This window comes from Hypanus sabinus, chromosome 11 (genome assembly GCF_030144855.1).
Source record: "Hypanus sabinus isolate sHypSab1 chromosome 11, sHypSab1.hap1, whole genome shotgun sequence".
Taxonomy (NCBI): Eukaryota; Metazoa; Chordata; class Chondrichthyes; order Myliobatiformes; family Dasyatidae; genus Hypanus; species Hypanus sabinus.
The window spans coordinates 38183474-38197321 of NC_082716.1; the positions used below are offsets into that span (position 1 = coordinate 38183474).

At 38.8% G+C, this 13848-nt stretch overlaps 1 protein-coding gene across 3 annotated transcripts in view; it reads right to left on the reverse strand.

The window, feature by feature from the left end:
• dmap1 (DNA methyltransferase 1 associated protein 1) overlaps positions 1 to 13848 on the reverse strand; it is a 101588-nt gene that overhangs the window by 35857 nt on the left and 51883 nt on the right. For all 3 annotated transcript variants that reach the window (XM_059984147.1, XM_059984149.1, XM_059984146.1), the window contains 2 exons: positions 8892 to 9059; positions 3631 to 3816 (listed from right to left, as the gene is read on the reverse strand). In XM_059984147.1, the coding sequence (XP_059840130.1) occupies positions 3631 to 3816; positions 8892 to 9059 (354 nt within the window). The remainder of the gene's footprint in view (positions 1 to 3630; positions 3817 to 8891; positions 9060 to 13848) is intronic.

Here is a 13848-nt window from a genome sequence, read left to right on the forward strand (position 1 = left end):
GAAGTACTGGCGCTTTTAAGGAATATAAAAGTGGATAAATCTCCAGGTCCTGACAGGATATTCCCTAGGACCTTGAGGGAGGTTAGTGTAGAAATAGCAGAGGCTCTGACAGAAATATTTCAAATGTCATTAGAAACAGGGATGGTGCCGGAGGATTGGCATATTGCTTATGTGGTTCCATTGTTTAAAAAGGGTTCTAAGAGTAAACCAAGCAATTATAGGCCTATCAGTTTGACGTCAGTGGTGGGTAAATTAATGGAAAGTATTCTTAGAGATGGTATACATAATTATCTGGATAGACAGGGTCTGATTAGGAACAGTCAACATGGATTTGTGAGTGGTAGGTCATATTTGACAAATCTTATTGAATTTTTTGAAGAGGTTACGAGGAAAATTGACGAGGGTAAAGCAGTGGATGTTGTCTATATGGACTTCAGTAAGGCCTTTGACAAGATTCCGCACAGAAGGTTAGTTAGGAAGGTTCAATTGTTAGGTATTAATATTGAAGTAGTAAAATGGATTCAACAGCGGCTAGATGGGAGATGCCAGAGAGTAGTGGTGGATAACTATTTGTCAGGTTGGAGACCAGTGACTAGTGGTGTGCCTCAGGGATCTGTACTGGGTCCAATGTTGTTTGTCATATACATTAATGATCTGGATGATGGGGTGGTAAATTGGATTAGTAAGTATGCAGATGATACTACGCTGCAAAGATAGGCGGCATTGTGGATAATAAAGTAGGTTTTCAAAGTTTGCAGAGAGATTTAGGCCAATTAGAAGACTGGGCTGAGTGATAGCAGATGGAGTTTAATGCTGATAAGTGTGAGGTGCTACAGTTTGGTAGGAATAATCCAAATAGGACATACATGGTAAATGGTAGGGCATTGGAGAATGCAGTAGAATAGAATGATTTAGGAATAATGGTGCATAGTTCCCTGAAGGTGGAACCTCATGTGGATAGGGTGGTGAAGAAAGCTTTTGGTATGTTGGCCTTTATAAATCAGAGCATTGAGTATAGGAGTTGGGATGTAATGTTAAAATTGTACAAGGCATTGGTAAGGATGAATTTGGAGTATTGTGTACAGTTCTGGTCACCAAATTATAGCAAAGATGTCAACAAAATAGAGAGAGTACAGAGAAGATTTACTAGAACGTTACCTGGGTTTCAGCACCTAAGTTACAAGGAAAAATTGAACAAGTTAGGTTTTTATTCTTTGCAGCGTAGAAAGTTGAGGGGGGACTTGATAGAGGTATTTAAAATTATGAGGGGGTAGATAGAGTTGACGTGGATAGGCCTTTTCCATTGAGAGTAGGGGAGAGTCAAACAAGAGGACATGAGTTGAGACTTAGGGTGCAAAAGTTTAAAGGTAACATGAGGGGGAATTTCTTTACTCAGAGAGTGGTATCTGTGTGGAATGAGCTTCCAGTAGAAGTGGTAGAGGCAGGTTCGGTATTGTCACTTAAAGCAAAATTGGATAGCTATATGGCCAGGAAAGGAATGAAGCGTTATAGGCTGAGTGCGGGTCAGTGGGATTAAGTGAGAGTAAGCGTTCGGCACAGACTAGAAGGGCCGAGATGGCCTGTTTCCGTGCTGTAATTGTTATATGGTTATATAGGTATATGGACAGGAAAGGAATGGAGGGTTATGTACTGAGTGCAGGTAGGTGACACTAGGTGAGAGTAAGCATTCGGCACAGACTAGAAGGGCCGAGAACGTGCTGTAATTGTTATATGGTTATAAAACTGTTGACAATACTCCAAGTGCAGTCTGTTTTGTTCTGGTGCTGAGCTTCTTATCCACACTTATTCAGGCTGGTGAGGTGTGTTCCATCACTTGTGCCTTGTCAGGAGGCAAGTCACTTAGTTAGGAAATCAAACCTCTAATTCACTCTTCCAGTCACAATATTTATGGGGCAGGTCAATAGTGATTGCCAGGACACTTATGCTGGGAGTAGTATCAACGCCAAAAGCATTAGGATTCAAAGACAGACAGTTAAACATGGTATTGCTAGAAATTTCATTGCCTAGCACTTCTGTGGTGTGAATGTTAAGGCTGATTTATACTTGTGCATACAGGCTACACTGCAGCCCATGCCATAGCCCTGATTTTCACTTCTGCATTGCTCTACACTGTAGCGAGCATGCGTTGGTGTGCGCCAAAACACTAGTTGGCAGTGAGGCTTCTATGCCACTGAGTTGAGTTTCTTTCTGAGAGACATGGACGAGGAAATGCATTTCAAACATTTTCGCTTGTCGGCAGGTAGACTTGACAATTTGGTTCATCTATTTCGCATCAGTGTATGCACAGCCTACAAACATAGCGGAGAAGAAGCAACTGGAAACGCGTAGGAGGAAATGCGATGCTACCAAGCGGACCAATCACAGTTGTTTCTGGCTGCGTCACCATGATGCATGAGTAACTTTTCTGAAGAGGTGCACGTCATCCTACTGCATAGGGTACAGTGCAGGGCACTCGACACCTACGGCATAGATGCGACGCACAAGTATAAATCAGCCTTTACTTGCCACATATGCATGCTTAAAGTATAATAATGGTCTATCAAGAGAATTAAAATTATGTTATTACAGTACACAGTTTGAAATAATCTGAGCAGTTCTGGGCACCATTGCTTAAGAAGGTTACACTGGATTAAACAAAAATGTGGCATAGAGTTATAATGATATCTGGACTCTTGATGTACGCAAGATTTTTATTCTTGGAATTAAGAACATTGCAGGAAATTTCAATGCAACTTCAAGGTAAAGGGAAGCAAAACTCCAGATAGAAATTATTTTTTTATTATCCAGGATAATCAACTACTGTTTTTTACCTGCGATCTAGCCCTTTCAAGAGTAAACTTAGAAAATATATTGCTCTTCAAGAATGGTAAAAACTTGGAACTCTTCTGCAAACTTCAATTGAAATTAAGTAAATTGTTAACTTTAAAGCAGAGTAAAACCATATTTTACTTAAATATAATTCAATACAAGGGGCATTTCTGCTCTCGTAGGTCAGCTTGATTTTATTGAATGACAAAGCAGAATCAAGAGGTTAACACACAAAATGCTGGAGGAATTCAGCAGACCAGGCAGCATCTATGGTAAGGAGTACAGTCAACATTTTTGCCCGAAATGTCGACTGTACTCTTTTCCATAGATGCTGCCTGGCCTATAGAGTTCCTCCAGCATCTAATGTGTGTTGCTTGGATTTCCAGCATTTGCAGATTTTATCTTATTTGTGATAGAGTCATGAGGTTAAATGTTTATGCCTGTTCCTGTTAGGATGGTCATTCAGCAAAACTCTCGGCTGAGGGGCCTAATCTGTTTCTCATTCCTAAAATCCCAGGATGTGGATTTGTAACCTGTTGCTTCAAAATGAAATAATAATATCAAAAGTTAACCTGTCATTTTAAAGCCATGAACCTCAAATGCATGTGTATCTATTTCATCCAGTCATTCAATAAATTACCTATAACCAAAGCCAGTGGAATACTTTTATGAGAGGTAGATACTGGAAAGAAATAGCTCAACATCTGTTTTGGGTAACAAGGAGAAAAATAATGGCTATCTTAAAAATTCTATTCTTTTTCTTAAAAAAAAAGAATTTATGGAGCATTTATGGACTCTCACCGGTTTTTCTGTTTCCTTTTTCTGTGGAAGTTTCTTTTTCGCTGCCTTTCGCTCTGCCCTGCGCATTTCTGTGGTATTGTCTGCAGCTGTGATGAGTTTCTGCAAATCCTGTGTTTTCTTCTCTCGTTCTTTTTTCCTCATTTCAATTTTCCTTAATTCCTGTATTAAGTACTCTTCTTCAGCCACCTACAATTAAAGAAAATAATTAAACATCATTAAAAATATTTCTGACGTCTAGTGGAATAGATGAACAATTTTACTAAAGTCAATTACTTAGCTAATGCAGAGTCTTTGGAGATGGACAAACAGGGAATTTGAGTCTCTCTTCAAATTTCCCATTTAAATGTGAATAACTACATTGTTGTGGATCAGGAGTCACGCTCAGACAAAATCCCAAATTCTGTCCCTAAAAACTGAGGAACCACACGTTTAATAACAATCTGCTATTTTTACAAACACCATTATTGATATGAGGATTTTATTCCTGATTGATCTAATGAAATGAATTTAATTTCCTTGTTCACCTTTAACTATGTCTCCATATAACATAAAATGTAAAAAAAAATTGTCGACCATCTAGCTCCTCAAGCCCTCCTTTCAACATCATTATTAACCTCATCTTTTACCTAAATCTGTTTTATTCTTGCCTGATCCCCATAACCTTTCATTCCTGTGTAGTACAAAAGATGATCTGAGCCTTGAATAAACTTAATAACCTTTTAACTGTACTTCAGACCACTAAACAACATGAACTTTTGTTGCACTCTATTTAACACAAGTATATCCTTATTTAAATAAGGAGGTTACTATTGTATGCAGTACTACAAATATGACCTCACCAATGGTCCTAGCAATGAATTGAAATTGAATTTATTTAAATTTTACATCCGTCCCACAATGAGACGGAGTAAAAATCTTTGCGTTATGTCACCATCGCAATGTACAGACTTGTGAATTTACAAGTCTAATGGCTTGCAGAAAGAAGCTGTCCCGTAGCCTGTTGGTCCTGGCTTTAATGCTACGGTAGCGTTTGCCAGATGGTAGCAGCTGAAGCACTTTATGGTTGGGAAGACTGGTATCCCTGATGATCTTCCAGGCCTTCTTTACACTGTTGCTGTAAGTGTCCTGAATGGAGGGAAGTTCACATCCACAGATGCACTGGGCTGTCCATATCACACTCTGCAGTGTCCAGCGATCAAGGATCAAGGTTGGTGCAGTTCCCGTACCAATAAGTGATACAGCTGGTCAGAATGCTCTCAATGGTGATCCTGTAGAAGGTCTTAAGGATCTGGGGGCTCATGCTGAATTTCTTCAGTCGCCCGAGATGGAAGAGACACTGTTGTGCTTTTTTTGCCACAGTGTGTACAGTCCAGCAGTCCAAGTGAGATCTTCAGTGATATGGATATGTATACCAACGAACTTGAAACTACTCACCATCAACTGCAGTCCCATTGATGTTGATTGAGACAGGCCTGTCTCTGTTCCTTCTGTAATCCATGATCAGCTCTTTTATTTTTTGGACTTTGAGGGAGAGGGTGTTAACATCTCCTCTGTAGGCTGTCTCGTTACTGCTAGAAATAAGGCACATGAATGTCAAGTCTGGAGGGAATTATGGTATTCATACTGAACTACAGTCCAGGAACATCATTCCAATGTATGCATCCCCTTTCTCCAGGTGAGTGAGAACAGTGTGTAGTGCTGTGGCTACAGCCATTGGTAGACTAGCTCCTTCAGTAGTCAAATTGTAGAGGTCCAGTATGGGAGGTAGCATGCTGCAGATGTAGACTTTAACCAGCCTCTCAAAACATTTGCTTAATATTGAAACAACACATTGTTTGAATTTCCATCATCTGCAGATTTCCTTGTGTTTGCTCAATATTGAGGTGAGTTCAACAGAGCGCTAATCATTCAGCCATACTACCTGAAGTACAGGGACAATGATGGACGATTTGAAACAAGAGGGCACTACCCACTTGGAAAGGGAGAGATAAGCACACCAGCCAGCTGTTTCGCATACAGCTTAAGGACCTGTTTTGAGGTGCCATCCAGCCCCGCTGCCTTGCAGCTATTGACACGTTGGAATGTTCTATGTACCTCAGCCTTGAAGATGATGAAGGAGCAGGTTTCGTCAGTGGCTCTCCTCAGGGGTTCAGTCTTATCAACCTGAAATTGAGCATAAAAGAAGTTGGCTCATCTGGAGCGTGGTGGCAATATTGGTTGTAGTGCTGTTGTTCCTCTTGAAGTCCAAGACGGTGTGCAGTCCTTGCCATATGCTGCGTGTGTCATTGTTGTAAAGTTGTAACAGGATTTTGTCCCCATCAGGTTGGCTCTATGTAAATCATAGTGGCATCTCTTGAGCTCCTGTTGGATCTCCGGAGGCAAAACACACACTGAACTATTTATCCAAGGCACCCACAAAATGCTGATGGAACATAACATGCCAGGCAGCATCTATAAGGAGAAGCACTGTCGACGTTTCGGGCCGAGACCCTTCGTCAGGACATTTATCCAAATCATCTGGTTTAGGTAGACCCGGACCAATTTTTGGGGAACAATGTCTTCAATGCACTTCTGAATGAAGCTTGTGACCACCTCCATGTATTCGGAGATGATCTCGGCTCGAAATACCTCCCAGGTGACGTTTTTAAAGAAGGCTTGTAACATTGGACCTGATTGGTTGGATTAGCAGTGGATGGTTTTCACTATGGCCGCTTCCTGTTTCAGTTTCTGCCTGTAGGCGGGCAGAAGCAAGATGAAGGAATGATCAGAATTTCCAAATGGAGAGTGGAAAAGTGCATTGTAGGCACCGTGGAAGGAAGACTAGCATTGCTTCCTCCCCATGTGCTCACTTTGACGTATTGGCAAAACTTCTGGTAAGCTCTGGCCAGTGACACTAGGTTAAAGTCAGCGATGATGAAAGCAGCCTCTGGATGTGTGGTTTCATGGATGTTAATGGTTTTGAATAGTTCTTTGACAGCCAGGTTAATATCAGCCTGTAGTGGGAGGTACACAGCTGTAATAATAACAGACGTGGATTCACTCGGCAGCCAGAAAGATCAACGTAAGGTACTCCAGATCTGGGGAGCAAAAGGATTTGAGGGTGTGCACACTACCTGGGTCACACCAACCTTTGTTCGCCATGAAACGTACTCCTCCACTGTTACTTTTCCCAGAGAGGTCTTTAGACCTATCCGTTCGGAACAAAGAGAACCTGATGGGTTCGATGGCTTGGTCTGGTATCTCCTCTGACAACCAGGTTTTGGTAAAGCACAAGATATTACAGTGCTCTGTTTCCCATTGGTAGGGGATTCTGGCTCTCAGCTCACACAGCTTGTGGTCCAGAGACTGTACGTTGGCCAGGAATATGTGAGGGAGCGGCAGCCGATTTAACCTAACCAAGATGCTGGCTGTTCTTCCTTGCCTCTGGCAATGTTTCCTTGGTAATACTGGTGTGGTGAATGCACCTCCTGTGGTTCATGCAAGCAGACTTTATTTTCTCACCAATCTTTTTATTATCTGCAAACTTAAGATACACTTGCTTAAAAAGAGGCCTCCAAAGCTGGAAATTAATTTTTTCAAGATACTTCTGTTTTGCAAGAAATAGCGATAGCAAGACTTCCATATGCTTCAACTGCAAGCCCCATGCAATTACAGCAATAACAACTGACATCATTCAATAATATAACTGATCCAACCTTCACTGCATTTTGGTTGTTTCTCCATATTTGTTTATAACCAATTCAAAATGAATTACTTTAAATTTCCTTTCTGTACTCCATCAATTAACTTTTTGTCCACACACTTAAACTACCTACCCCATTTTGTGTTTGACTTTATTTTCTCACCTATCTCTTTATTATCCGCAAACATAGACACACCTGCTTAAAAAGTGACCTCCAAAGCTGTAAATTAAATATTCTAAGATACTTCTCTTTTACAAGAAATAAGCAAAATGGAAATAAAAGCAGGCAGGGTTATTCTGATATTATAGGATGGATGAAAAGCAGCAGAGAAGAATCCTATCTCAGAAAACCAAGTAGTTGAATCAACAAGGGCCAGAAAATATTTGGTACCCTCTGATCCAGCAGTTGAATTCAAGCAAGTCCCAAGAGTGAATTTAAAAAATATACAAGTGTATGTAACAGGACTATGACAAAAATCCTGGTGGACTTTAATCTACATCTACACTGTGCCAGTTTAACAGAAGACAGAAAACCTCTGGAAAATAAAGAACTATGGTTCTTAAAGAAATAAACATTTGCTGAAAATAAAACAATGGAAAAACTAATAGGACTCATAAATCATGCATTCCCAACGTTTTTGAAGAGATGGGGATACAGGTATTGGATAAACTGGGGGTCATGTTGCAGAATTCCAGATTCTAGAGTACTTGGAATTTATAAAGATCATAAATATAATTCCACCACTATTTAGGAAAGCAGAAAATAAAACAAAGACCTCTCAAGCAGTAGGCAGAGAAAATATTTGAATCCAATATTAAGTGGTAACAAAATACTTAAAAATTAGTAACAGAATTGAACATACATGAATCTGAAAAGAAAATCACATTTTGCAAATGTCTCACTTTTCTACCACAGAACCTTTTAATCTAATTTCCTGAACTATATTAGCCAACTCACACCTTATTTCAAGATAAGTGACTTTTAAATCTAGTTTCAGACACAAATTTCTCCTTTTCATACTGAATGTGAAAATCTTACACCATGATCTCTTTCTTCTGCAGTACCCTAAACTTTGAGATTACTAATTAATCCCTTATCCTCACACATAGATTTAAAATATGCATTTCCCTGGTTGGATCCACAATCCCTTGTTCTAGGAAATATGCTAAAATCACTGTAACCTCTCAATTGTTACTCCGATAAGAAACAGCATACCATTGGTATGACACTGATCTTTTTATAGAAATCATTAAGTACACATGACAGCAGGTTTATTTGATTCTCATAAAGGAAATAAAGAATTTTCTTTGTCCTTACATTCAATGTCAGAAAAATCAACTGATCTTTTCTTTCACATGGTAGGAGACCCGATACATAGTTAAAGTTAAAAAAAGAATTGCTGTAGGAATCAGATTCACAGTTTAGATGAAAGATCTTGACCCAAAATGTCACTGTCTATTTGTCCAACATCTTCAGTCTCTCGTCTCTCCACGCATTTTAAGTATTTTATTTCTTTTTCACCTCAACTGCGAAACAAAGTTTCGCCTTTAATTCTATATACAGAGCAGAAACCTTTACCTGCTCTGGTGTTCTGTTGTACAATCTCTCGAGCTGCTCTTTTCTCCGTCTCTCATGTCCAGCATCAAAAACAGAAAGCTTAGGATCAGAACCAGGTGGGGCTCGGATCTTTGTTAACTTTGCACAAATGCTATAATATCGCTCTTTCAGATCTTCCACTGAACGTTTCTGTAAAAAAAGAGATTAGAGATTTAATAAATAACCTGACAATCAAGCGTGTGCCAAAATATATGAAATACTTTTTACAGGCTGTGCCTCAGTAGCCCAGGAATTAATGTTACCAGCAATTGACAGAGCAGCAAACAAGATGAATCTATTTCATGGATTATACATGGACCTGGAACCCTGGCTATTAAAATATGGGACTGACTGTTTTCTTTAGGATTGAATATATATTTAAACATAACCTCTCAGATCTGTGTGGTGTTTTTATAGAGTATAAATGGCAATTCTCGGTGATCTTAACATGTTTTCTGATCTGGTGATTCCACCCTAGATTAATAGGGATCTGAGCCATTGCCAATATGACCCACTAGGTGAAATAATTTTCTACAATACACAGTTAAAAGTGGTCATAAGTTTGGCTCTATATCAAGTACTGTAGAGGACAATGTGGCTCTAAAATTTAATCTGTTGTCTGTCCATCTAACCAATAGTTATTAATGTTTATTAACCACATAATCATAACAGGGTCTCTAAGAAATATGTCTGCATGGGATCAAAAAAGGCTACAGAAAGTTGTGAATTCAGTCAGCCCCATCACGGGCACAAGCATCCCCAGCATCCAGGACATGCCCTTTTCTCATTGCTACCATTAGGGAGAAGGTACACGAGCCTGAAAGCACACACTCAATGATTTAAGAATAGCTTCTACCCTTCTGCAGTCATATTTCTGAACAGACATTGAACCCATGAACACTACCTCATTATTTTATTCTGTTTTTCCACTATAACTGTAATTTACAGTTTTTATGCATTGCAATGTACTACTGCCACGTAACAAGAAATTTCACAATTTATGCCAGCAATATTAACCTGATTCTGATTTCATCTTAGCAATGAGTGCAAAAGCAAATAAGTTAAGCTACATCTTTATGTCACTGGTTAAGCCCCTACCTTGTACCTAATACCAGGCACAACATTGGAGCAAAGATATGATGAAGCAGATCAAATTTACTGAAGTACACCAGGGTGAGTAATATCAATAATGCTGATGGTCAAAAAAAATGCTAGCTTTAGTCCTATTAAAGCAAAAGTTATGGAAAGATTTAGTGGAGTTGTTCTAAACTTCTGAATGGTTATCATGGAATGCCTCCAGGGGAAGTATCCACAAGTAGGATCAATAGCCAATGGACACAAATAAGTATTTGCAAAAGAACCCATCAGTATACGTTGCCCAAAATTTGGATGAACAGAATTTTTTTTTTAATTCCCAAAAAAAAAGTAAAAAAAATTACTTGAAAACAATAAATTTGCAAGATTGTGGGGAAAGAGTTGGAGAGTGGAACAAATTGAATAACATTTCCAAAAATTAGACACAGAAACACTGGGCCAAATAGTCTCCTTCCATGCCACAGGATTGAATGGCCAAAAAAAAACATTGCAGTAACTGTTGACATGAGGAAATCTGCAGATGCTGGAAATTCAAACAACACACACAAAATGCTGGTGGAATGCAGCAGGTCAGGCAGCATCTATAGGGAGAAGCACTGTCGATGTTTTGGGCTGAGACCCTTCGAAGGGTCACGAAGGGTCTCAGTCCGAAACATCGACAGTGCTTCTCCTTATAGATGCTGCCTGGCCTGCTGTGTTCCATCAGCATTTTGTGTGTGTGCAGTAACTGTTGGTTGAGTATTAAAGGTGCCAATTTGTTAGAGAGTTTCATGTACTATATATATATATATATATATATATATATATATTTGGGCATGTTATCCACTGTATTTAGAAAAAGAGGACCATACAATGCACTTCCAGAACAGTCATCCAAGTTTTGTTGAAGCCAAAAGAGATGGAGATGCTGGAATCTACAAAACAGAAATAATGCAGGAAGAACTCAGTGGGTCAAGCAAAACGCATGGATGCAAAAGGTGCAAGTTGATGATTCAGGACTAATCAAGGTCTTGCTATGAAACTCTGACCTACAACCTTTGCCTTCTTGACTTACTAAGATCTTACAGCAATCTTTTTCATTCAAATTATTGCATTCATGTGACATTCATTTGAAACCAATGCTGCCAAATTGGCTGGATGAGGGGAGGTTATCTGGCATCTGAAATACACAATTTAATGAGAAGACCAATTACTGAATGATGGTCTAGAAGGAAAATTAGGTACACCATATGTGCTGCTGAATGGAGTGAGGATAATATATGAATTTGCGGTTATGTCAATGGTAACATTACAAGCTAAGTTTTAGACAAAACCTGGAGCTGTTAGATTTGGAGTTTGGTGGCCACTACTTTAGGTAGAAAACATACCAGGAAGCATGTGGAAAGGGAGCTTCTATTCAGGACTTCTTGCTAACAGAGTGAGGGCTTTGAGAGTGAGAAGGTCCTTCTCTGAAGTAGCAACATTCTTACTTCCAGTTAAGGAAGGAGAAACTTTCCCAGGAAATATTCACATTGCAAAAGCAAGAATTATATACTTGCAGATTTCCTATGGGTTTCCTTCTCATGAATCAGATATTTTGAATGCTGTGGTGAGAGACAGTAAGATAAGTCGAACAAAAGTACAAAAAGCCAGAAGTACTCAACAGTTTAACAGCTATTATCTTTAAAAATAAAGTTAATATTTCAGATCAAAGAACATGTATCAGAACTGGAAATGTGAAAAAACAAGGATAGTTATGCTGCAGAAAGGTAAACTGATATCAAAGTACAAGGAATGTTTGAGAAAAGGTACAGATCAAAGTTATCAAGATAGTTGTTACTTTATATACAAGTATTTGCAGTCCCTTTGTTCGGCCAAAGGGCCCGTATCCCTGCTGTAATGCTCTATGACTGACTTTACATTAAAGAATTAAAGGAATAAATTGAAACTATAATATACAATTACATCTGTGGTATGGAAAGGAAGAAAAAGAACTGCTTTCTCAGAGTTTAGTTAAACAGCAAGTCCTAAGGGCTGCAACAAGCAAGATAAAGTGCAATTCCTCAAGCAGTATAAGCAACCAAACATAGAGAGGTCACAGTGAGAGTTGATGGACAGTTAAACTGGCATGTGATGGGAAGCTTAAAGTTCATGCTTACAGACAGATCAAAAGTGTTCTGTAAAGTGGTCACCTAACTAGCATTTGATTTATTCCATGTAAAAGTGAACACATAGTAAAAACCAAATGTAATGCACTAGACAGGAAGCAGCACAAGCAAATTTTACTTTATCAAAAGGAACCACTTAAAATTATGGATCAAAGGAACAAGGTAAAAAAGCATGCGTTTCATCTCCATGGCTGAATGGCAAGCTGTTGTGGGAAAGGAAGTCGTTTGTGGAGATCGAAGAAGGGTAGAGGAGGAAGAGTTCACCTTTTTGGGATAAATAAACTATAAGCACGATTAATGACGAATCATCCAGTGGCTACGAAACAGGAGTAAAAAAATTTAAAATATTATTAGGTTACCATAGTTAACTTGTAAAGAATAATAATTTACTTAGAAATACAAGAGAAACTGTAGAGTAGTGGTTAGTGCAATATCTCAAGGTACTCAAAGTTCAATTCTGGTGCCATTCTGTAAGGAGTCTATATATGTCCTTCCCGTGGTATGCATACGTTTTGTCCGGTTTCCTCCCATAGTCCAAATGATGTACCGGGCAGGTTAACAGGTCGTTGCAAATTGACCCTTGATTAGGTTAGGGTTAATTGTGTTTGTTGGGGAGTTGCTGGGGCCACATGGTTCAAAGGGCCTTCTTGGGGAGGGGAGGGGAAATATTTTTGATAACATTACCCATCATGGAATGTTAACTCATTTGTATCAACAGAAAAATTTATTCTTGGAGACTGATAACTACCATGATTGACAGTTCTCAATCCCCAAGGCAGGGAAGATTGGAATCTTCATTCTCCCCTCTCACCCACCAGGAAGCAAAGGCTCAGATCTTCTTAGTACTAACTCCCAAAGTACAGGGAAGTGAAGATTCTTGATGTCCCTGCATTCATTTAGTCCAAAAGCAGTGGAGCACAGGAAACACTGTCCACAAAAATATCCACAAAAGCTTTGAGAGATGGCAAAACACCATCCCCAACTTAGACAGTAGTTAAAGCTATGAAGGACTTAAATGCTTTTAATGTGATAGTTAAAATATAAAAGTTAACCTAAAAAATTATAAAAGTCACAAAATAATTAAGACCATTAGACTGAAATAGATAATATACATTCAGACAATCACCAATGCAAAGTGGGATTTTGTATCAAATCTGATGCAGTATTAAGGGTGGAAATCTCAGCAAGAGAGAGCTTTTAAGGAGCTGGATGCCAGGGAAGATTAACAATGAGGATAAATGAATGTGTTGGCACTCGTCTAAATCTTTCAGTTGAATTTGGGTCTCCCATGCTTTTTCCTTAATTCCACTTAAATGAGTAATTGCCAGTGGTTTGCATTGCCAGCAAGGTTTGGACTCTTATATATAAATTCAGTTAGCAAAGTCCATTCAAGAAATAAACAAGTAAGGCAATAGCAGATTTTCTTAAAAAATAACTAAACATGCCTCAAATAATGTTTTGATTTCATACTTTGACCAATGAATATGCATATTTAGCATGCTAAATCAACAACAATGGTGTTATTTTCTACATTTTCAAGAGAACATTATGTTAAGTTGAAGCAAATAATATTTGCACTGAAACCAATGTTAAGTTGAAATATGTTCATTTATCCTATAAACACTTAATAAATATATACAGTCTCAGTTCATTTTGGTGTTAACCAATTCAATGAAGTAGTGTTTGTGGAGGAATGG